Source organism: Excalfactoria chinensis, chromosome 1, assembly GCF_039878825.1.
Source record: "Excalfactoria chinensis isolate bCotChi1 chromosome 1, bCotChi1.hap2, whole genome shotgun sequence".
NCBI lineage: Eukaryota > Metazoa > Chordata > Aves > Galliformes > Phasianidae > Excalfactoria > Excalfactoria chinensis.
The window spans coordinates 64649959-64673571 of record NC_092825.1 but is presented as its reverse complement, the minus strand read 5'-3'; the positions used below and the strand labels follow the sequence as shown (position 1 = coordinate 64673571).

At 39.3% G+C, this 23613-nt stretch overlaps 1 protein-coding gene across 1 annotated transcript in view; it reads left to right on the top strand.

Annotated features, from left to right (window-relative positions):
• ITPR2 (inositol 1,4,5-trisphosphate receptor type 2) overlaps nt 1-23613 on the top strand; it is a 254839-nt gene that overhangs the window by 119573 nt on the left and 111653 nt on the right. Inside the window, exons 32-37 of the mRNA XM_072331407.1 lie at nt 1101-1226; nt 6072-6200; nt 6742-6862; nt 15484-15674; nt 16990-17132; nt 19054-19162. Coding sequence (XP_072187508.1) covers nt 1101-1226; nt 6072-6200; nt 6742-6862; nt 15484-15674; nt 16990-17132; nt 19054-19162 — 819 coding nt within the window. The remainder of the gene's footprint in view (nt 1-1100; nt 1227-6071; nt 6201-6741; nt 6863-15483; nt 15675-16989; nt 17133-19053; nt 19163-23613) is intronic.

Genomic DNA, 23613 nt, shown 5'->3' with positions numbered 1-23613 from the left:
TGGAAGCCTAATTCTACAGATATTACCAGTCATGGCTCAGTAGAACTGTGATACTTCAGGCTGAGGAGAATGGAAATGCTTGCACCAAATTTGATGAGTTCAAAATAAATCTTACGGTTTCTTTAGGAGCTTGTTCTGGCCCTGCGTACTGGTCAGAAGGATTTCTACAGGCTGTCTACTGGAAGCTTGGGATTAGTATCAACACAGCTAGGCCTCGCTGAAGTACATAATTCCTCTGTCCCATGAGAAAGTCACCTTTGTGATCAACTGATTCTTTTCTCATGAAGTAGAATGTTTGCTTTACCTCTAATATTTCCTCCTGACATTGATGTTAACTGCTGCTAATTAAAAAAGCCCAAACAAATGAAACCAAAAAGTCTGTCACATCTAAGAGTTTTCTCCCGACTACTTTAAACTGTGACTATCTCTTCTCCTTTGACCGTGACAAAGCTTGTATTTAATACATACATTTCAGTTGCTGGATATCCATTTTTATGATGCTCTGGTGCAGGTTTATAATACAGGAGTGAAAATGCAGTCCTGTTGTTAAGTTCTGCACTGTTGTGGCTGTAGTTACAGCGCTGCAAAAGCCTTCTCCTCCATTTGTCTGAGTTATACCTACTCTGAATATCAGCACTGCATAGGGTTGTCATAAAATAGGGATTGCAGTCTCATCTCTGTAAGACCGTTTTTGGTATTTGGCAGGCCTGTCACAAGGCATCAGCCCACAAGGGTCAGCTGATTAATACATGGGTGTTCCTGATTTTTTAGCCAGGCCCTTGTAGTCTGAATGTCATTTTAAGATCAGTTATTAACTATTAAATTAATAATTTTATTATTGCTTTGTGGGGGAATTGCTATTAGAGTTTTTGTAGAACATCTCTGTTTTTCTTAATGTGGTCTTTCAGTAAGGACATCAATGTGTTGCCATACTTATATCTTAAATCTTTAGAAGCAAACATGCAGTATTATAGTCATTGCTATGTCTTAGAATTGGAAGGATGGTCTCATTCATTCAGTATTCTTACATGTAGAAAACAGAATGTTCATGGCTTTTGTTGTTCAGTTTCATATTGTTTCTGTATTTGCTCATCCTGCAGGTGAAAATTGCCTATGTTAATTTTGTTAACCACTGCTACGTGGACACTGAGGTGGAAATGAAAGAAATCTATGCCAGTAACCACATTTGGAAGTTATTTGAGAACTTCCTTGTTGATATGGCAAGGGTAAGTTTCATGAGGTGTTAAATACTGCAGTATAGTCAGGGGTGACAACTGAACTTTGTGTGAATTTCATTTATTTTATCCAGCGCTTTTCCAAAGTTGAATATAAATATCTTTTTAACAGATCATCATTTCTATTGTATTTTGTTTATCATCATTTAACCTGCTAATCGCTAATAGTCTTCTTTGTCTAAAAGGGCACCTTGGAACCCATGTCCCTTTCTCTTTACTTCCAGAAAAGTAAATTGGATGTGTGGGTTTGACACACAAGAAACAGGGTTGAAAATGTTCTGTCCTTCTACTGGGAGTGTGCATTACTTGTCATTATGGTGGTCATTAAAACAAAGAAACAAACAGCCACATCTGTAATCTCCTTGGTTTACCGTTGGTACAGTGAGGATCAAGGATAAAGAAATTCTTTGTCTCCTATTTCTTCTTTAATTTGACCTTGACTTTTTTTTTGGTCTTTTATTCTGCTGTCACTACACTCTCACTGCTGCAAAAGGCAGGTGTAGAGCTCTACTTTTTTAGAATACCAATTAGTGTATAAACTATCAGCTTCAAGGTGATGGGACATAGTTGGTAGCGTAGGCGTTCAATTCTCTAGAATCACAGCATTGTATAATATCCAAAGTCCAACTCCAGGCTTCACACAGGACTATGCAAAAATCATACAATACATATACTTTTTCTAGCAAGTAATTTTTCTTGTTAGAGCCTGATATTCATGTCTGTTAGCAGAGTTGCTCTTTTTCAAGAAGTAGAAACAGGTTGGTTTTTTTGTGTGCTGGCAGCCAGTATTTGACTGCCAGACAGTATTTTGGAAGTATTATAGAGCATGTTGTCATAGTGCATGCCTATCCTTTCCCTGTCTGTGATCCATTACATTTCATAATCCATCAGGTTCTCAGTCCTTGCATCCTTCATTTTGTTGAAATTAGAGAAGAAAAGGAAAAAGAATCTCAATTTGGTCCTGCAGCAAACATTTACACCAAAGTAATAGTGTGCCATAAAATCATTTCTTTGAAACCTATTGGGAGAAAATACCATACTCTCATAGTCACAATGATTTATGGCCAAAGGAAGAATGAGTGCAGAGACTTGTGCTGTGATAGGCACAGGGGCCTGTTCATTTTTCTGTGAAACAGAAAACTTATCAGTGTTTTTGTTTTTGCCTTTTTCTTGGCATGGGTTAACATAGGAATATTTGTGCTCTTTTTTGATGGTAGATGTTTTCAGCAGTAATGAGACCTCTACAAATTCAGTTTTCTCACTGTCAGCCTTGTTGCTTGGCTGAAAAGCCCTTCTGGACATATCAGCTTCATTTGAAAATTAAGATTGGGAACCTTCTTGGAGGGCAATTCTGTTTTTAACCTTGCTGTTTTTTCCCCAAGAAGTACTTTCTCTTGCTTAAATCCTTTTCTGGGTTGCCCTTACCTGATCCATCAGGGAACTGACCTTCTGAGCAGTCTCTCCTCCCCAGCTGTTTGACATGATCAGTTTTCCTTGCCCGTTGGCTTAAAGCCGGTGTATTCAGAAAGGGGACTCTGCCCACTGTTCTATTTGTGAGCCTGGAGTCGTGCTGCCAGGTGATTTGGAATTATCCTGATGCTAGTAAGCCTTCAGCTTGTTTTCACATATTCTGCTAATAGGACAAACTTGATGCCAGTTCTTCAGAGGTGAAAATTGAGTGTATTATTAATGCTGTATTTTGTGTGTGTGCTGTTTTCTCCAAATGGCAAAATACAGTTTTATTTTGCTCTCCTGCAAAGTCCTTAGGCCAAGTGCTTAATTAGTCCTTTTTATTAAGGTTATCAGCTAAGAGAAGTAAAAGAACATATCCAAAGTACTCTGGCATGTTCTGCTCTTCTGCCAGACCCCATGGGTAGCTGTATCTTCTATGTTATCGAGTGTATTTGGTTTTCTGGGTCCCAGGCAGAGCCTGTGAGTTATAAATACATCAGCTTTATGTAGCTATCAGGACTGTTAGAATGCTGTCAGCTTCATGAAAGATGTTACAATACCTTTCAAAGCATTTAGAAAAAGAGCCCTTTGATCCTCTGTGTTGCAGTGAGCTAAAAGAGATGCTTTTGTGTGGGGGAAGGGGAAATGCTTTCCTTTTAGCTGCTACAAATGGCTGTCAGTGGGTGAGTTTGTGAGCTTTGAGTCTGAGTCTGTCATTAGAGAGCACTAAGGTGAAAGATGGAGAGTGTTATCCTCAGGTTGAATTCCTTCAACCTGAAAAAAAGAGAAGAAAGAAAAAAAAGAAACCATTTTTTTTATCTGTTGCTAGACCAAAGAAGGAAATATTTAGTCCTCAACTGTCATTCTTTTTCAACACTGTGATACCTTGCAAAACAGGCAGTCGGCAGATGTGTGTATTAAATTCCATTTGCCAAAAGCAATTGCTCTTTCAAAGACACCTTTTTCTGCAGTTTCTGCCAACCTACTTTCTCCTGTGTATGACTGAGAGCGCATCACCGAGCGGGAGGGTGCAGCTCCAGGAAAGGCTTCCCTTTTCCACAGGTGGCTCGTTCTGTAAGTCAGCAGCTGTATTCTGAGCAGGATTAAAAACAGAGCTGAGATCTGACAGCTGTGAAGGCATCGTGACTTTCTTCTGCAGAATTTTTAAAATATTATTCATGTGAGTTTTGGTCCCAAAGTCTCTTAAGAGGCTTTTAAACACCCCTTTCTCAATCTTCATCTCCATTTCATGCATTTCAGGTTTCTTTTTCCACGGGGAAACATCTTTCAGTCCCCAGAAGGGCAGAGGGATAAAAGCAGATGAGAGGATTTCCAAAGTCCTTCTGAGATGGGAATTTTTCAGACCAGTGGTATCCCCACATATGGCTCTGCCACGCTTATTCACTTCTAGACAAGCGAAGGGGAAAACCTAACAGCATTCTGGAATTTAGTTTTGGTGATTTCTAAATTTGCCATGCTGGTGCTGCACAGCTCACTGTCTTCCCAGTGGGGTAACAATTTCTCAGCCTCAGAGCTGCTGGTTCTAGTCAGAATTGCCGTGCAGATTAGTTAGAAGCAGAAGAACATCAAGAAGTTTTCAGTTCTACGATATATATATATTTATTTTTTCCCAACTAAGTTTTGATTATGTATCTCAATATTATACTTCCGTGAGGACCATGGAAGAGGAGGTGTCATACTCTTCCCAAACTGGGGGGCTGAAATGCTTGCTGTTCCATTTTAGCCCCTGTTGGTTCGTTCCTTTCCTGAAGGGATAAGGTTGCACTTCATGGAGGCGTGACTTGTTTTTCTGACACGTTGTAGAAAAACAGACAAACAAAGCTCCTCCAGGTGCCTAATTCTTGCAGCTCTCAAGTTCTCTTTGGTTATTTCTCTGCCTGTCGTATGACACTGCTTTTGTGTTCCCATAAGCCGTATCTTGCACTGAACATGGGTGCTTTCAGATGTCATGTCAGTAACCTTCCTTAAAGTGCTGCCGGTGAAATTGCTGTCCTGTGGTGTCCAAGTGTCACGGTGGCACAGCATAATTAGAGGGCGTATTTGCCCTCTGTGAGATTCAGGTGCTGTGTATTATGTCTGTAATTCTGCCACCCACTTTTCTCTGTGACCTTAAGCAATTCACTCGGCTTCTCTGGACTTCTGTTCCCCATCCATAAGGTGATGTAATGATAAGTATGTACCGTGCAGATTCATGATTATGTGTTAAAAGCTCAGGTGGTAGTTTGAAGGTTACCCAGATGTCTGTAAACAAATTCTCTTCTTACATAGATTCTCTAGAACATTACAGAAGTCTGTGGCTTGCATAGGTGAATAATTTTGCCTTTCATTTGTTTTTAAACTTGACTAGAACTGCTTATTTGGAGGCTAATGAAGAGGTAGGATGAGTATGATCTATATGCCTTGTTTGTCCAGTCCTGCCTTTCTCACCCCAACTTGTAGACTCCTTTTAAGACTCCTTTTAGTATAGTTTCCACTGACATATACAAAGTATAAATAACCCTGCATAGATGTTCACAAATGTTGAGGGGGAAAAAAAACCCTAACAAACAGAAGAAATACTGAAGCATGTATATACCATCCCAGCAATGTTTTCCTTTCTTTAAACTTGACCTCTTTATGCAGCAGCAAACTTTTAATATTGTACCAAAGAGTGTCTTTAAGAATCACTTCTACAAATCCGCCCATATCCTCCTACTATTTAATCTTCTTTCTGTGCTCCAAAATTGTCCCAGTGCTATCCATTCTCTTCTTGCATTGTTTTTAGCTTGTCTTTTCTGTCTTCCTTGTGTGGCTTTCCTAATTAATGTTGTCTGCTTAAGATCTGGAAGGCTGTTAGAATTGTCTGTGCAACTTTCTTCGCTTTCCCTCTTTTTTAAACATTTATTTTCTGCATATGAGCTTCACCTTTGCCACTCATTTGTGTTGAATGTGGCAAGAAGATAAGCATTACCCGAAATCTTTCTAATGTAATGTGTTTGTTTCATCTGTCTCTAAAGCCCCTTCCAACTTACCTCCATGATAGAAGGCACGGTACATTTCCTTTTTGAATCTGTCTAAATATGTAGGTAGTGTGCAGTGTGCTGATATAGGGGGGTCTTTTTTTTCCATCAAAAGAACAGACAGCCAACCAGAAATAACTAGTTCAGAAGAGAATGAGATTTAAAGTACAGTGTGGATCTTCGAGAAGAGAGATAAGCTATAACAAATACATCTCAAACTCATAAGATACTTATCTCTGATTGGTTTTCTATAAAATCTGTATTAAGAATAAATATTATTACATGGGTTGTAATAAATACTAAGCAACATAGTTTGCTTACTTGAAAGTTCTAAATCTTATTGTTTCCTCCTTCTTTCCTGTAGGTTTGTAACACAACCACGGATCGTAAACACGCAGACACATCTCTGGAGAAATATGTCACTGAGCCTGTAATGAGCATTGTGAGTGGCTTCTTCAATTCTCCGTTTTCAGATAACAGCACCAGCCTCCAGGTAAGAAAAAACAGAGACAGACCAATATGTAATTCAGCCCATTAATGAGATTCCTTCTGTAACTTTGTATCCTCCTCTAACTTCTCTGACCATGGCCACTGGCTGGCAGCTTAATTTCACTTTAGATCACTTAACTTTTCATTTTTACCCCTTAAACCTCTGACCAGCAGACAGCTCAGTGCTGGCTCTTTCGGATTCGATGGGGTATCTTTAGAAAAGAAAGGTTGCTTATAGAAAAAAAATCCTATGTCTTGTGACAAAAGGAGCATATACCTGAGAACCAGGAAGGTTCCTCAGTCTTTCTGCTTCTGCTTGATATCAGTGGTGATCTGATGGCAAATTACATGCTTTGGCCTCTGTAGGGGTGCACAATTGGTTTGCATTCCCTCCTGTCCTGAGGAAGAAAGCAAATGTAATTGGTCTGTAGGTGAAGTGTAAAGGCTAAGAAGCCCATGCGTGAGATTTATGTTGTGTCAAACCTTAGGACAGTCGTGAGGACATTCTAAAGTATAAACTTCCATGTTTATCTTTTTGTTTTTAGACACATCAACCTGTTTTTATTCAGCTACTGCAGTCTGCTTTTAGAATTTACAACTGTACCTGGCCAAACCCGACTCAGAAAGCCTCAGTGGAGTCATGTATCAAAACGTTGGCTGAAGTGGGTAGGTGCCAAGTTCTACCTTCATTGTTGTTCTCTGTGCTTTAAGATCTGACTTACTTGAGGTTGAATGTTTGTGTTGTTTTTATGTCTTTGATTATAGCATCGTGTAGTTGGCTAAACGTTATAGTTGATGCAACTTTTAAGAAGTTTTAATAAATAATGATAAAGCAATGTGGAAGGGTCCCTTAACCATCTGCATCATCTGTGACATTGCAATGATCAACTCTGAATTTAGATTTTAAGATAGGGGCATAATTTATCATTTTAGTCAAAACACCTCATTAACTTTTTGTCTGAGTGAGAATAGCAGTTACCTAAAAACTTAGCAACCTTCTGTTGTTTTGTTTATCGTGCAAATGATTTAATCCTGGATCTATCTGGCAAGAGAACTTGGAAAACTGGAGGCATTTTGTTTCCTTTATCTCATAGCTGTCACAGTTTCAGGTAAAGCTCTAGCCTTTGTGTGTTTAACACTTACTTCTTTGCTCTCCTCTGGCAGTTCTGGGAGGAGTCACCAGTAAATTACTGTCTTTGGGAGTCTGAAAAAAGAAGGAAGAAAGTAAGGCATACAAGAGTTTTTGAGACCAACTATACCCTGTGGATACTTGTAGACATCTCCATGTCAATGTTTCTGTGGAACTAAACCTAAATATAAATTTTAGCTCAGAGAGGTCACAGACAAAAGGGTACGTAGAGTCACCTGAGCCTAGTGCTGAACCAGCCAATCTGAATTTGTACCCATAACAGCCAGATGGGGAAACAGTGTGAACCACCTTGATGGAAGTGGTTTATGATGTGGATTGGTTGGTTGCTTTGCTCTTGTTTATTTGTTTATTTTTTAAAGTATGCCTTTGTGCTGTCCAGCCTTCGTGCTTCTCTGGCTTCATGCTCATGGGATGCCTCTTATGTCTTGGGCATTCTCAGATGTGGAAGTACAGCTGAGCTACCACAGAAGGGCCTCACACTATGTCCTCCTCTGTGAGTTTCATGTTACCAGCAGCGGCAGTAGGACTGGGAGCCTGTGAGTGACATTGGTGTGCCATAGGTCTGGCAGCCATGGAGCTGGCCCCAGAAAGAAAGCACACTTTAGTGTGCAGTTTGTTGATTTCCTTTTCTGTATTATAACCGCTTAGGGATTCATTACTGATACCAATAGTGAACACTGTACGATTGTATCATATTAGCAAATTACCACAATTTTCTTTTTATTTGGCATTTTATTCTGTCACTATCGAAAGGCAGTAGAAAGCAGCTGTTGAGGGAGATTTCCCAAAAGAGCAAGGTGGAGGCGAAGTAGAAAATGGAGTATTTTAACAAGCACACTTCTATAAAAGTTTTGCTAGCTAGATGAGATTTTAGCCTTGTGTGATACTCAGCATTTGCAGGCACGGTGCCAAACATGGCTTGCCTTTTCTAATCGAGTAGGCCTGTTCAGCTCTACTGAAAGTTTTGGAGAAACTATCCCAGTTGGGGGTACTGAAGGCTTTTAAAATCAAAGCCCTTGTAATTACTCTGTGTACCAAGTTTTCTCGTCTACTGAGTGTTCACCCAGCACAAAACGGGGCTTTTTGAGAAGGCGTAGGTTTCTTCCAGAATAAAAATAAGCCAGCCTTTCCTTTTATTTTTTGTTCTTTTTGCCTCTTTTTCTGGCTGTGTATTTGGACTAGGTTTGGATTTTGAAATTTTGGCTAGGCATCTGCAAGCACTCTTCTGCTTTTTTTCTTTCTTTCTCTCTTTCTCTCTCTCTTTCTTTCTTTCTTTCTTTCTTTCTTTCTTTCTTTCTTTCTTTCTTTCTTTCTTTCTTTCTTTCTTTCTTTCTTTCTTTCTTTCTTTCTTTCTTTCCTTCTTTCTTTCTTTTTTTTTCTTTTTAAACTTGAGAGTCTGACAGCTTTAATGTCAGGGCCTTCATGTTTCACAGCAGGGTTTAAAAAAACACACTCTAGAAAGATTTTTTCCTATATCAGAGAGATAGAGTACCGGACAGATTTACAGCAGAGACCAAAGACTTTTGATGGACAATAAATGCAGTATAGAGTTGAAAGAACAAACATGATTTAAAAAAATTTTTTTTTTGTTAGTAGCCCTGGATTTAGAAATGAATCTCAGCAGGAGGAGAGATCATACATAGATTTCCCAAGATATCAAAGATCCATATAATAATGCACTTTTAAAAGACCCGTTTCAGAGCAAGTTTAAGCAACGTACATTCTGCTCAGTGCTTACTAGTTACATTGCTGGCAGGTAGATATAAATACTGCCTTAGGAGTTGAAGATCTGTCTTCTTCGGAGCACTGTAAGAGTGTAGATTATCTTTCAGGTCAAGAAGAGGATACGTTGCAGAAGCTAATTTCTTATAACCTTGGTACTTCTACTCCACCTGACCACCAGGGAAAAACTTCATAAGCTTTTCAGGCTTCACTTACATATTTGTCTCCAGGCAGTTCCCTGCCTCCAGTTCAGCAGGAAATATACAGGCTTGCTTGCGTTTTTTAGCAGACCCTCCTGTGACTCGAAGAGATCTGGAATGCAAAGATACCAATACACTTGAATTTTTATTGCATTGAAAACAGTTGCTTACACTGACATGAGTTAAAATAATTGCAAAATATTATGTAGAAATAATTATTGTTTGTGTGAATTTCTGAAGCTGATAATCACTTTAGCAAAATTAATACTTTATAAATAAATCACTTCTGCGTTTTTATGTTATCACACAGCACTGGTCTTTTGCTTGAAAATACAGTCGAAAAATGGATGATTTAAAATGGCTGTTTTGACAGCAAGGTGAAGCTATGAATGAAAATTGTTCAGAAGGTCCCCCATCCTTGTGAGAACAGAGGAGCTAAGAAGACGTAACAGTTTATTTTGTTTCAAGTGAATTCATTATCAAAGGACTTTCAGTTCCTAAATCTTATAAACTTTTCAAGATTGAGGCCAAAATGATTGCTGTTTAAATCATCTGCTATGTTTCCATATGGTAATACCAAGGAATGTCACCTGTCTTCACTACTAAAGATCTTGACTAAATCTTAAACAGTATGGGAGCAGGGTCTTCCTTCAAGGGCTGACCAGTCTTTCAGGCCCTCTGGCTGCCTTTGCCTCTTAATTAAGTAGTGATTCTTAGACCTTCACCCCTGTTTATGTCTTTTTACAAGGTTGAAGCACCTCGGTGTATTGAGCTACATGTTGTGTTGTACTCTTGCAGTATTCATTAGCTTTATTCTTTTTTTTTCCTCCAAATTGCATCTTCCCTTTGATGCTGTGTGCATGCAAAGAATATTTTAAGTAGCATTTGCATGACTGCTATATTACCACCAGTAATGAAATAATCAGAATTTCCGGGTGAGTAAACAGTGGCAGACAGTAACTCACATTTTGTTTGGCTATTTTGTTTGGCAGACCTTTTAAAAAATCTATATTAGCAAGCCAAATGACATTACTCACTATCAGATCATAACTCTAGGATTTTGTGCTGGAAAAGCAAAAGGAAAATCCTTCAAAACCGGAGGCAAATTTTGTAAGAGTGCTTTTTCAGAAGTTCAGAACTCTGGAAGGTACAGATACAGGACATACTGTTGTGATAACCAGGGGAATGGAGAACTGTGTGACAAGAGGAGACTTTATGAGAGTTCCACGTATTTTCCCTTGCAAAATAAAGGCCTGTATTGTTAGTACTTAGGAAGATCAACAGCGGTAAAGAAGAGACATTTAAGCTAAAGGACAGAACTGATACGAAACTGATGGGATTTAAAATATGTGAAGCTATAAGTAGCCTAAATTAAGTTAGATGATAGGTGGGAGGTTTGGAACTACCTTTGGAAGGTTGTGTGTGATCAACAAGAGAAAATGGGAGGAGAGATGGCAGAAAATGCAGCTTTGTTTTATATGGAGCTTGTTACATTTTGAAAAGAGATTAAAAAACGTGGGTTGTCTTTAACAAGAGAACAAATGGTCTGAAGGACTGGTTGAGTTCTTTCTAGTTATGTTTATTCTCCATTTTCAGCCCTCTGTTACTCCATTAAGGATGGGATAACAAAAAAATAACTTACTGTGATGCTTCTTGACCATGCTTATATGTGCTCTAACAACCCTTTCAATTTCCCTGTCAGATCACACATAGGAAACATTAAACATAAAATCTAGGATGCGGTTTCTTGCTTCTGAGGAATTACTGCACCTGTTTTAATGTCCATGCTGATGAACTTCCCTTAAACAGTTTTTTTTAGCCTTGAAAATGCTTCGTTCCTCTTCCTATTCCAGTTTTTCATTTTATAAAAGCTAGACCTTCACTTTCAGTTTTTAGTTCAAATAAGATAATTATCCCGTTGTTACCTTTTTGACAGCAAGAAGAGTACATTTCAGAAGAAGCACATATTTTATTCTATTTTAACTGTTTGTGTTTCCCTAATTGCAAGAAAAATTCAATGATGATCTTTTTACAGGTTGATAAATATATTAATGCAGATTTTCCGCTGGAAAAAAACATCTGAGTGAAGGGTGCAAGACTGGCAGGCTTGTGTCTTGTCTACACAAAGCTTTTATTTTCCTTACAAAGTCATGCTGTTGCTAGCATTAGTGTCTCTCCATCCAAATGCATTTGTTAAGCAGTCAGTAAATGATTAAGGAGCTGCAGGGACTGATTTATGGAGCCAAATTAATTGAACTAAATATGCATCTCTCTGTTAAGTGACAACTGGGGAAGATGGCAGAACATGAGATAGCTGTCTGCAAGTACAATAGGGGTGTAAGATGCAAGGAGAGTAAGGGACTCACAGCTAGGAACAGCCGTGGTGGTTTTGTGACCCAGATTCTATGTCCCACTCCTCCTTGAGGAGTTCTAAGGCCATGAAACCCTGGTGAGTGTGTCCCAAAACCCACATTAGGGATTGCTTTACCTAGCACAATGTGTACTAAACACTGAGAAGCTATTAAATACCGTATCATTTTCTAATACTTCCAAAGCTAATGGAGCAAAATCTAAAATTAGAAAGCACAAGGTGGGAATATCAAGGAAAATTAGAACCTTCTTTATGGCAATATATATATTACTCTGAAGAATAGTTTTCCAAGGAAAATTTCAGGTAAGGACTACTTCCTGGAAATCCTTAGTATTAAATATTAGTATTAAATAGTATTCAGTTGATCCTCTCAGGCAGACAGCATAGTGAAAGGACAGCAGTAAGGATTCCATGTTCTGTGATTCTGTGAAGACATGTACGTGCCGGTACTTTAGCAAAATACATTGTGTTCAGCCTGTTTCAGCCCTTGTCTCAGCCCCTGGAGTATGCTGTTGGGACTTCCGTGAAGCCCAGATTGCTTGTAGAGAGAGTACTGAATTAAGCTGCTGGATTCTCATCATAAGTGTTCCCTTTTTCTTTTGGGTCTCCATCTCACACTACTTTGAAAAAAGTCAGTTAAAACAGGAAAGGAGAGGCAAAGCTGATAGGGCACTGAATATGCCCACAGCTACCCAGCATGGAGCAGAACATTTTGCTATGGCCTAGCTGAATTTGGAACGCTGCTACTTATCATTTCTGCAGGTGCCATTTGTTCACTTGTCTTGGCTCAAGTGCAGTTATTGCCACTAGTCTTGTGAGCGACCGTCAGCAAATCACAGCTATTCTGGCATTGGTAAAACAGCATAGTATATTCAGAGTGTGACTAGCCCTTTGTAGAGTGCCCTAGCTGGGACTGATGTAGCGTGTAAGCAGGCACTGTGACCTCCACTGCAAGGCAGATTTTTGCCTGAGCTGAAGATATGTGCTAGTCCAACATGGTAGGTATCCTGCTAGATACATATGGTACCAGTTTACATGTGGATAAGAAACATGCTTTTTTCCTGACTTCACCAGTCAAATGAAGGACAGAATTTTACCCCCTCCTCATTCCTTTTTCTACCAGCTCTAACCCTACTTTGCAAGTTTGAGTGCTGTCCAAAAGTATTTCTAAGTGGAACAAAAAATAAACATGCTTTTAAATATTTTATGTTCATGCTTTAAGGGAGATTGACACATTTTGAAGAGGAAAGCAGCCTACAACACCTAAATTAAAAATAAATATTTATGCTCACATTTGTTCATCAGCTTTCCAAAATGTAAAAATATGTTTCATGTTGTTTTAAATAATGAAATGTGAAACAAATGAAAGATAAACTTTCTACAAGCTGCAAAGAAATAAGAAGACAAAGGCTTTGTTTACAGCTTAGACTTCAACGGTGCCCTTTGACAACTAATATAGATCTTAATTACAAATGGAATTATACATATGAGAACTGTGTGAAACAAAGGAATATTTTTTTTCTCTCTCTGGTTTTCTTTGTGATACTTTTAATTAGCTGCAACACTTTGAACAGTTGTAGTCCTTGACTGCAGCTCAGACAGTGATGGAAGCTGTTAACTTCAAATGGCATCTGTAGGACTGCAGAAGTCTGGGTTTTCCTCTGAACAGTGAGCTCCCCATTGCTAAATTTATTCCTGTGTGTATCAGAATTCTGCATACATATAGCTTAACTGAGAAGTATGCATTGTCCGATAACATTCTAGTGATTGACATTAGGACACAATAAATTGGATTAATAGGCAACAGCACCCTAACCATGCTGGCAGCACTGTAATGGACTTCTTTAGTAACATAAGCAGCAACAGGACAAATGTGTTTTGAAAAATAACCCGTGCAAGTAACATGGAAAAACAGTCATTAGAAATAATGACCGGCCATACGTAGCATTTTCCTCATGACAATCGAGAACCTTGCCTTCAAAACAAATGGACAGTGGGATGAAAAGTCAATAGGCAGTGTTGAAACTGCCATACTTCTGGTGGTGATGATGATTTGCATATGGTTGTTGGGAAATGTCTTCCTATCTTGACCTAAGCAAAAATTTTTTTAATTTCCTACTTCAGACTATTTATATAGTTATATATATATATATATCTGTGTAGCCTGATTAGCAGGTGGAGGCCCTGGTCTTGCCACAGGATACACCCTTGTGGAAGCCAAGGGAAAGAGAGCAGGGTGCGCCAATAAGAGGTACTGAGGGAATGAGGATGCACGTGACACGCACTTGCTATAGTCTCTGAAGCTGAGGGTTGAGGTGTTACAGCCACTTTTAGGTTTATTATAAATGCTGCCATTACGGTATAATGTTTAGAGGGAGAGAGTTTCTGCCTGGGATCCATGACTCACTGTGCTTGGCAAGACATGAGCCTTCATTCATCAGAGCTCTGCGCATAACTTTGTGCTTGCAAGTACTCCTGTTGGGTTAGATGCACAGTCTGTAGGAAAGAAGGGCGTCTGCTGACATCACAAGTTCAGGACCTGAAGTTGTATATGTTTTAGGAAATGGGAGGGAGAGGTGGGACGTTTTTGATGCCTTCCTCTTCTGTGCAAGGCATGTGTTAAGAAGGGGAAAGTGCCTCAGAGAAATAACATGTTGTGCAGAACTTTAATGTGGGCCAATGCTTTAAAACAATAATCCACCTCACTTCAATAAGGGAGAAAATAAATTAGTTGCTGCCAACTTATGGTGAAGAACCACAAATGGGCTATGACTATTTCTCAGTTTTTACTAAGCATAAACTGTACCATGGAAATTAAGTGAAATGACATAGAATATAAAAACTAATCATTTAAATGTGACCTAATCTTTCAAACAGAAGTATAGCTGCATCAATCGCTTGTTTGTTGGTTGAATTTCAGACGACTCACGCCGAGCCTTAGAAGAACATCACTCTATCTCCAGTGAAATAGAGAGATACAGCTAATGCAAACATATTCAGAAAGGATAGGGCAGCTACCTACCTAGCATTGTCTTTTGGACTGCCTTTTCAAATGACAGCTCAGTATGCAGTGGGATTTCAGCAGTGGATACTCTGTAAAAATTGAAGCAAGTCTTCCCCCAGTTGTTTGTTTTTTTTCTCCAGTTATTCTCTCTTTTATCACTTCTCACCTTACACCAAAGCTTAAAAAAAATAAATCAAATTACTGATCCGTATTTGCCAATTGTATCTGCTTATCAGTTATATTGCAGTGGCGTCCACCAATCTCATGACTTAACAGCTCTGTCCATATAGGAAATGAAAGGAAGAGAAAAGAAGAGCAGGTCTTTCAAATTTAATTTGTATACACTTGGTTTTTCAAGGTCTTTGCAAGAAAAAAATAGTCAGGAAAACAACAAACAGCACTTGGGATGAATTAGCAAGTTGGTGTGTATGTCTGCTGGAAAGAAAACTCTTGAATATACTCCTGAATACAGAAAAAAATAGCTTTGCTGCATGTTCTTTTTGTTACTCTTATTAGTATCTCTGGATCTGATTTGTGGGGTTTTTTTTGAGTTGGTTAAAAAAAACAACTCATAAAGAAGTGTGTGTGCCTACGAAACTTTATACTGGAAACCATTTGCAGCTCATTTTAAGTGGTTCAACACTTTGTCTTTAACTAGATAGCAGCTGATTTCTACCTGCTCGGGTTTTGATCCTTATTTTTAAAACTTACTGAAGTGAAATCCCACTCTCAGCAACTCCCAGCTTCTAGACTATCAGGATTTTGCATGCCATGGTTTGCAGGAAACGGTGAAGTTTTTTTCACTCTTTTTTTTTTCTTCTTTCTTTCTTTCTCTTACAGCGAAGAACCGTGGGATTGCAATTCCAGTGGATTTGGACAGCCAGGTCAACACCTTGTTCATGAAGAGTCATTCTAACATGGTGCAGAGGGCAGCCATGGGGTGGAGAATGTCAGCCCGCAGCGGACCACGTTTTAAAGAAGCTCTTGGTGGGCCTGCCTGGGATTACAGGAACATAATAGAAAAACTACAGGTACATAATAGCAAATGGCTTGCGCTGGTAGTAGCTGTGCATTTATCTGTGATATGTCAGCTGTGGAAAACACCACAGAGAGACTCGTTGCCATTTTAGTGTTGTTGGAATACAGTAAACTTTGAACGTCTTGGTGGTGGAAGCAGAGGGCTCGGTGCCTCTTTGGTACCTGTTCAAAGCATAGTCAGCACTGAGGGACTTTTGATCCATGGTCTGAATTCAGCTCTTACAGATGTCAGTTGAGAGGGGTTGGAGGTTTGTTTTTGTTCCCTAAAGTGATCCACAGAGAAGGATCTCCTTTATGCCCTGGTGACAGTCACATGTTCTTTTGGGATATGGAGGGAGGTCCTCTGGTTTATAGGAGCCATTATGTCAGGTTTCTTTCACTAGAGATGACTTAAAACATGGAAATCATCTTGTGCATATAGTGGTTGAATGACATTAGGTGTTTACGAAAACCAGCAGGACTCAAATAAATAGAGGGAACCTACATACTCAGGAAGCAGCATTTTAGGTGATACGTTAACATCATGTATAGAGAATGCAGCGCATTTCCAGTACACCATCATAGAAACAATCATAGAGCAGTTTGGGTTGAAAGGAATGTTTAAGTTCACCTAGTTCTTACCCTCTGCTATAGGCAGGGACACCTCCCTTGACCAGCTTGCTCAAAGCTCCATCCAGCCTGGACTTGAATGCTTTCAGGGAGGAGGCATCCACAGCCTCACTGAGCAACCTGTTCCAGTGTCTCACCACCCACACAGTAAAGAATTTCTTCCTCATATCTAGTCTAAATCTACCTTCTTCCAGTTTAAAGCCATTTTTCCTCATCCTGTTGCTATAAAAATATATTCCTTATATATATCTCCCATATATCCTTTATATCCCTTAACAAAAGTGCTTCCTCAGCTTTCCTGTAGGTCCCCTTTAGGTACTGGGAGGTGACTGTAAGGGCCCCTTGGAGCCTTCTGTTCTCCAGACTGAACAGCCTCAGCTCTCTCAGCCTGTTCCTTAGGGGAGGTGCTCCAGCTCTCTGATCATCTTCATGGCCCTCCTCTCATTCTGAAGGTTCCTGAGTGTTTTGGAGGCGTTATTGCAGGGGAGAAATAGGAAAGAGTAAGATGGATAGTAATGGGCACCTTCCCCTGCTCATCCAGCTTGAGGAGCAGCCATGGAGAAGGAGATTGCTTTTCTGTAGCATGGGTTAAGAAGTGCTGGGTTAAATAGCCCACAGTATTGTGCAGCTCCACAGCTATGTGCTTCTAGTTTTTTTGGCTGACTTTAGTTGTAAATTATACTCATCTTTATTTCCTAGGATGTAGTGTCCTCCTTGGAGCAGCAGTTCACCCCCATGATGCAGGCTGAATTCTCAGTGCTGGTTGATGTGCTGCACAGTCCAGAGCTTCTTTTTCCTGAAGGGAGCGATGCCAGAATAAGATGCGGTGCTTTCATGTCCAAGTAAGTGGTATAAGGAGAGGCCTATTTGCTTCTTTGGAAAAGATGACAGGAAGGTAAACTTTTCAGCAGCACTCCCCTCTAATTTTCAGTAGTGACTTAAGCATGTAGGAGTCTGAGTTCAAATTGAAAGCTTAAATTGAGGTCTTTTGCTGCATGTTTTATGTTTTTCAGAGATTTAGAAGTATGGAGAGGTGTAGAGAGAGAGCATTGCTTGCCTTGTCTGCCTAGAAATTGAATGTTAGTAGCTTATTAAAATTCTGACAGGAACAACCTACTTCTGTTTTCTTAATGGGCTACTTTTGCTATTAAGTTTCTCCAAACTGTCAGCAGAAACTTAGACTTTCCATGGTAGAATTTGCAGGATTTCATAATGGAGAAGGCTATTTTTTGGTTTTTTATGAAGCAAATAAACCATTCACTTTCTATTTTAAACTGCAGTGGCTCTTTTTAAGATACATTTCACTGGCACCCCACCTGATCCTGGATTATTAGATGTTGTATTTGCAGTTTGTGCACTGGAATAGAGTTGTTTGATACTTTTCATTAATCCTCGAGTGAGTTGCCCTCACTGCCCTTGAGAAACTTTAATTTCAACTGACTTAATGTGGGGGAAATTGACGCATTTGGAAGCTCTCCTGGTTCCTTGGCTTTTTGCATATTCTGCAGAGGTAGCACTGTAAAAATATACTTCATATGTTTGGAAAACTGAAGTCAATTTGGAGCTTGTTCCATCTTGTTCCCTCTGCTCAAATTCCTGTTCAAAATCAGTATCAAATCGAGTTCTGCTGAGTGCAGCCCATATAATGCAATAAGCGGGTTTCTGTTTGTTGTATTTAATTAACTTGCACAGCAAGGGATGTTTTGCAGAGCAATGTAAGGACCCTGATATAAATACATAACTTCAAAAAATACTGTTAGTACTGCAGACCTGAAATCTCTATATTTTTGGACTCATAATTCATTAATTTGGTTAACATGACCACGGTGAAGTCCTGCATGGTGTTTCTATTGAGTCCGAGATGTGTTTTGCACACAAAGTTAGCAGTGCTTTAAATATAATCAGTTACACTGTGTTACAAGATAGAGATTTTGATGATGCTGTTTTGTCCCTCTCAACCCTATTTTGGGTGACTGCTTGTGCTTTAAGACCAGTAATGTGTCTATGTAAACTTGTGGCCACGGTGCCTTTGCTGTGTGTTCATCATACACTTTAATTCAAACGCTGTTCTATTAACCATAAGCCAACACTGGTATTGAAGAAACCTGTCCAAGGCCTTTAGATTTCCTCCTTTCTTCTGTTTTCATGGCAGCTATGCAAGGACTTGAGCTGTACAGGCATAAAAAGTCTTCTTCTGGCATCGGCTTAAGGATACTAAAACCCAAACTCTTGGCACAATTTTAGCTAGAGGCAAACATGCACCTTGCTTTCTGACTTCAGACAGTCTCATGAAGTTGTGTGAGTGTAAACAATGGCTGTGCTTCAGCCAAATAACTGCACTTTTGAATGTTTCCATGTGAAGTTTTTAGGAGTGGTTTGGAGATCCTTTTGGAACCCATTTGGCTCGTTGTAAAATAAATGTGCTCATTATATAATTTACGACAGCCACTATTGAGGCTGGAAGGTGTAGAAAGGTTGTAGCTTTTAAAGTTTGTAAGAAGCACGATCTTAATCTGGAAGCATTCAGAAAAAGTAGGTGTAGAATTCGGCCTTCTGTATGGGCAAGAAGATGCACAACTTGTAATAAAAAACTCACAGTACCTTGAAAGCCCCATTTCCTTTTTAATTGTGATTTCTTTTGCCTACTTTTATTTCCTTTCCTCAAGGAAAAATATAATGATGAGTAATTTTTGCATGAAGAAATTTTAGCCTGGCTTAGTAACGACGTGCAATGCTCTTTAAGGTTTAATATTTTACTTTAAGGTTGATTAATCACACGAAGAAGCTGATGGAGAAGGAAGAAAAGCTCTGCATTAAAATTCTACAGACATTACGAGAAATGCTTGACAAGAAAACTAACTTTGCCGAAGAGGTACTGCTACCCTTTCATTATTAAATATAGAACTAATAGGATGGTATTTGAAATGTGGGTTCTAGAACAGTAACAGAGTATGTCCTGATTTCGATTTCTCACGCATTTTAAAGATGATGTGGTTTTTCAGAAACAACGTGGCATGACAGAAAGTAAGATTTAAACAAAGGAAACTACTTGCCTTACATAGTTCTGCATCAGGGACTTTACAGGAGTCAAAGCAAGAAGGACTAAATACATTTGCACTAACTAGTGTTGCTACGTTTAATTCTTATATTGGAGGTACTTGTTTCTAGAAACTAGACCTTAGGTCTGACATCTGACTTTATCTAGCAGGCAATCAATTAGAAACATCGGGTTTTTTAATTGCAGTTGTACAGTTTTCTCCTCTGCCTGTGGTGCCAGACTTTTGTATTTTAATGCTTATCTTTAAGCAGAGTTGCCTGTTTCGTGGAGAAGTGACACAATCTGCAGAATGTCTTAATTTTTCTTGAACCCGTTAACATTTGTTCTGTCTCTCCTTCCCCTTATTGCCCAGTTTTTTCTCAAAACAGCAAAAACAACTTTTCCAAATGTCAAGTTTATTCTGCTTGCAGCTTTGGGTGTTGGTAGCTAGATTCCAACTTGCATCTCAGCCTTCCCTTCCTAAAGGTTATAAGCCTTTTGTGTACCTTTTCTGTGTTACCTTATCCGTATTTCTGAGTATTCCCCCAGTTCTTTCAGTATTATTCACTTTTAAAGATGAATCACACAGCTATTATCTAATCTTTCACTGCCATTATTTTCATTTGATCACAGCTGACATGTTTAGTCAAGTGTGTTCATTGGTTTCACTTCACTTTGAGAAAAGTCACACCATTTCACCGTCTTAGGCTTTTACACCCAAATATTCTCACGTATCAAAGTTACAGCACTCATTCATATTATTGTACCTGGCAGACTCATCCACCATTCAGATATGATAGCTATGAGGTTCGATCTTACTCCTAATCTAACCTTAGGACAGGTGTTTTGGTAACTAAGATATGCGTGCCTATTTCTGAATGTTTGAGACTTTAGTTTTACAGTTAAGTGTTTTTGTACTGTCAAACAATGTGATAAGGCAGAAACTCTTCTCATTTATGATAAATGAGCCATATATTACAAATGGGGAATATTCAGTGTCTTTGTTTTGACTGTATACTCTTTATTTTGATTTCAACATATGAATATGGGAGCATGTTGCCTAAGCTTCTAAGCAATCTGCCGCGACAGGATTAAAAAACTCTCAGTGCAGAACAGTGAAATGAAGACAAGGGAAGCAATAGCAAAACATCAGCATTTCTGTATACAGAAACAACCAAACCAGTGCAAGCAGAGCTAATCAATCTCCTCTTCACCTCCTGTAAAGAATCTAGCTAAAAGAAGAATGTGGTTAGGCTTGAGCAGTTGTTTTTTTTTCATGTCCTAACAAGTTTGACGCATGAAGCAGATATTATCTTTATTACTATTCTTACTTTATTAACTTTCTGGGTCCATAATCCTGCTGCATCACATGGAAAAACTTCCTTCCTTCCTTTTCTAACTGTATGTTATGAAGAAAAGTGCCAAACGTCTCCAAAATAGACTGACCCACCAAAAGTTAACATAATCCTAGATGGAGAAAAACAATGCCTCACTGCACAATATTCCAAACAAACCAAAAAACCTTGTCTGTTTTAATTGCTCTTGGTGCCTTTGCATGGATGCTGATAAATCAAGACTGAGTGAAGCCAGCAGAGGGAGCGTACTCCATTGGTTTGTAGGGGCTCGGAACCCTGCCAGCCCAGACTCTGGTCCTCAGCAGTGGACGTCAAGGGGTGTAAGCCCAGATCCCTCTCGTGACCTCCACCATCTCAGGAGTGGCAAAGGCACAGCAGGTGGAAGAGATTTTCAGGAAACAGAATTTCTCCTTCATGCTTTCTCTTAAATCCCATAGATTTTACACGTGAGAAACATGATGAATCAGTGCAAGCAAGTAAATGAGTAAACAAGCCCGTGTGATTTGCAAGTACGTATCTGGCTTTATATTCTTAGGAGTCATTTTTTTGTAACAAAGACTTCAGAACAGTACAAACAGAGCAATGAATAGCCTGTTGTGCGTTTTCCCAGCTTCTAGCGAATGGTTTTGTCACTGTCTGAAATGTTATCCGGAGTTCAAGAAGCGTCTGGACAACGATCTCAGACATATGGTTAGAGTTTTGGGTGGTCCTGTGTGGAGCCAGGAGTTGGACTCCAGGATCCTTATGGGTCCCTTCCAACTTGGGATATTCTATGTCTAATATCCCCTTAATTCTGTCTCTTGCTGATATTATGGGATATTGGTATTCTGTGATTTAGCAGTAACACGAGTGCAAAGCTACAGAGGGTTGCACGACGTTCTGACAGAAAGCCTCAGTTTCTTAATCATTCATCATAACATATTTTTTTTTGCGATACAGTTGACAGAAATGGTAAACTTCTACTTTCTGCAGACTTTATTACAGTAAGAAACCAGAAAAGAAAACGAAACCAAATATCATCCTCTCTCTTTCATCCCGCAGTTAAGATCCAAGTATGTGACCTGGGCATTCTGTTGTCTTCTCTTTCATTTGACTGCTGTAAAGTGGTCTGTACTGATGAAGCAACAGGAGGAGAAGATGGCTGTAGGAGCATATTTCATTGTTTTCATGACTATTTCCAGTCTGTCCCTTATCCATTGCCTGGAGTCAATTCTAATGTTGAGCCTCCTCTCATTGCATGTTTCTGGTCTGTGCTGCTCATGCTCTCCTGGCTTCATTCTCACTTGCGCTTGAAGTCTGCCTTTGAGGCAGTGCTTGCTTGTGCATTGTTTTGCTTAGTGCTGCAACATCTAATTGTGTTAGGAATCAAAGTTTAATTTCAGAAGTTTGATTTAAGGTATATAAATGACACATAAAACCTCCTGGTCATTGATTGGCTTTCATAAGTAATTGCAGGTGATTATCACAATCTCCCTGGAGTTCTGTGTTAAGTCCTAGTCCTATTTGTATTGATTAGGTAACTAACTGGAATGAAACTTGATCTACAGCCCCTCTCCTACAGAAAGATCTTTCAGAACAGCATTAAGGCACTTGGGTGAAGCAGTGCCCAGACAATTACTGTGGTGTAGATAAAAGCACACTTTATATTGACCGTTTAAGAAGAGGAACAGAAGGGAGTGAAAAGACTGCCCTTGGACTAGGTCTGCCCTGGCTGTGTTTGTTATTGCTGGTGGTTTCTATACCACCGTTCGGTCTAGTATTTCTAAAGTTTTTATTCAAGTCTTCTACTTGTTCTTTGCCATAGTGCTTGATTTCAGTTTAACTTTCTTGTGAATGCTGACTCCAGACATACATACATGTCACAGAGTATGGAGAACATATTCAACAGCACCTGAGAGATGCAGGCCTTTGCCAGCAATGCCCTTTGCAACTGACTGGAGCTAACTGAGATCTTAAAATTGCCTTGCTGCTCTTGTGAAAGCAACAGTCCACGCAACAGAGTAGGTGGGCCCGGAGGGGTGAGCGCTCACAGCTGCTTCAAAGGAAGGTCAGAAGCTAAACTTAAGCCCACCCTCAGCAAATTGGATGAAGTTGCTGGATTCTGTTGGATTGTGCTCATATGGCAACATTTCAACCCACTTTGGCTGCTGACCTGTCAGTGCCTTGAGCATGTACAGCCTTCAGATTTACCAGTTGTTCTTAATGAGGTCAGCATCTCTCAGAAAAACTTGTTTTATACATGATAACATGTATATTTGACAAGTTCACTGTAACATTATTGGCTGGTCAAAGTGCTAATGAATCATATTGTATTACAAGAATATGGTAGAGTCCAGGACCACATATCCTGCCAAATGGTAGTTTCTAGAAAAAGCACAATCGGCTGAACACTTCAGCAAGGGTTATTTGTGCTGCGGCACAGACTTTATACTTACTTTCTGCTTTAGGTGTTGAATTGCAGTATAAATAATTAAAAACGTCGAATATTTTTTAAGTGTCAGCAGAACAAAGGCTGCGTAAGCTGCTTAATTGTCAGAAAGATGTATTTGTGCTCTTCACCTTTATTTTGGAAAAGCTCCTGAAAGATATTGTCTTTCTCTTCATACTTTTGCACTAACTTCACCATTCAAAACGGTAGAGGTAGCTTTGTTCTTTGTAGCCTTCCATTTTGGAGTGTTAGTATTTTTGTATTCTGCTTTAGTTATGAAATGTAAGCTGTCCTCTCCTTGTTGTTTTCAGCACCGACACCAAAATGCACGTGAAATTTGATGCAGCTTCTTTCTTACTGCAAACATCCGTGACAGAGCCACTGTTGGCTGTTGGTCATTTTATCCCAGAAAACCCGAGTCTTTTCACATGCAGCTGTTGAGAAAATTCGAATGACTTTCTCTAAAGGAACTGTCCCAGTTTGTGACTATATTGATCTACCAG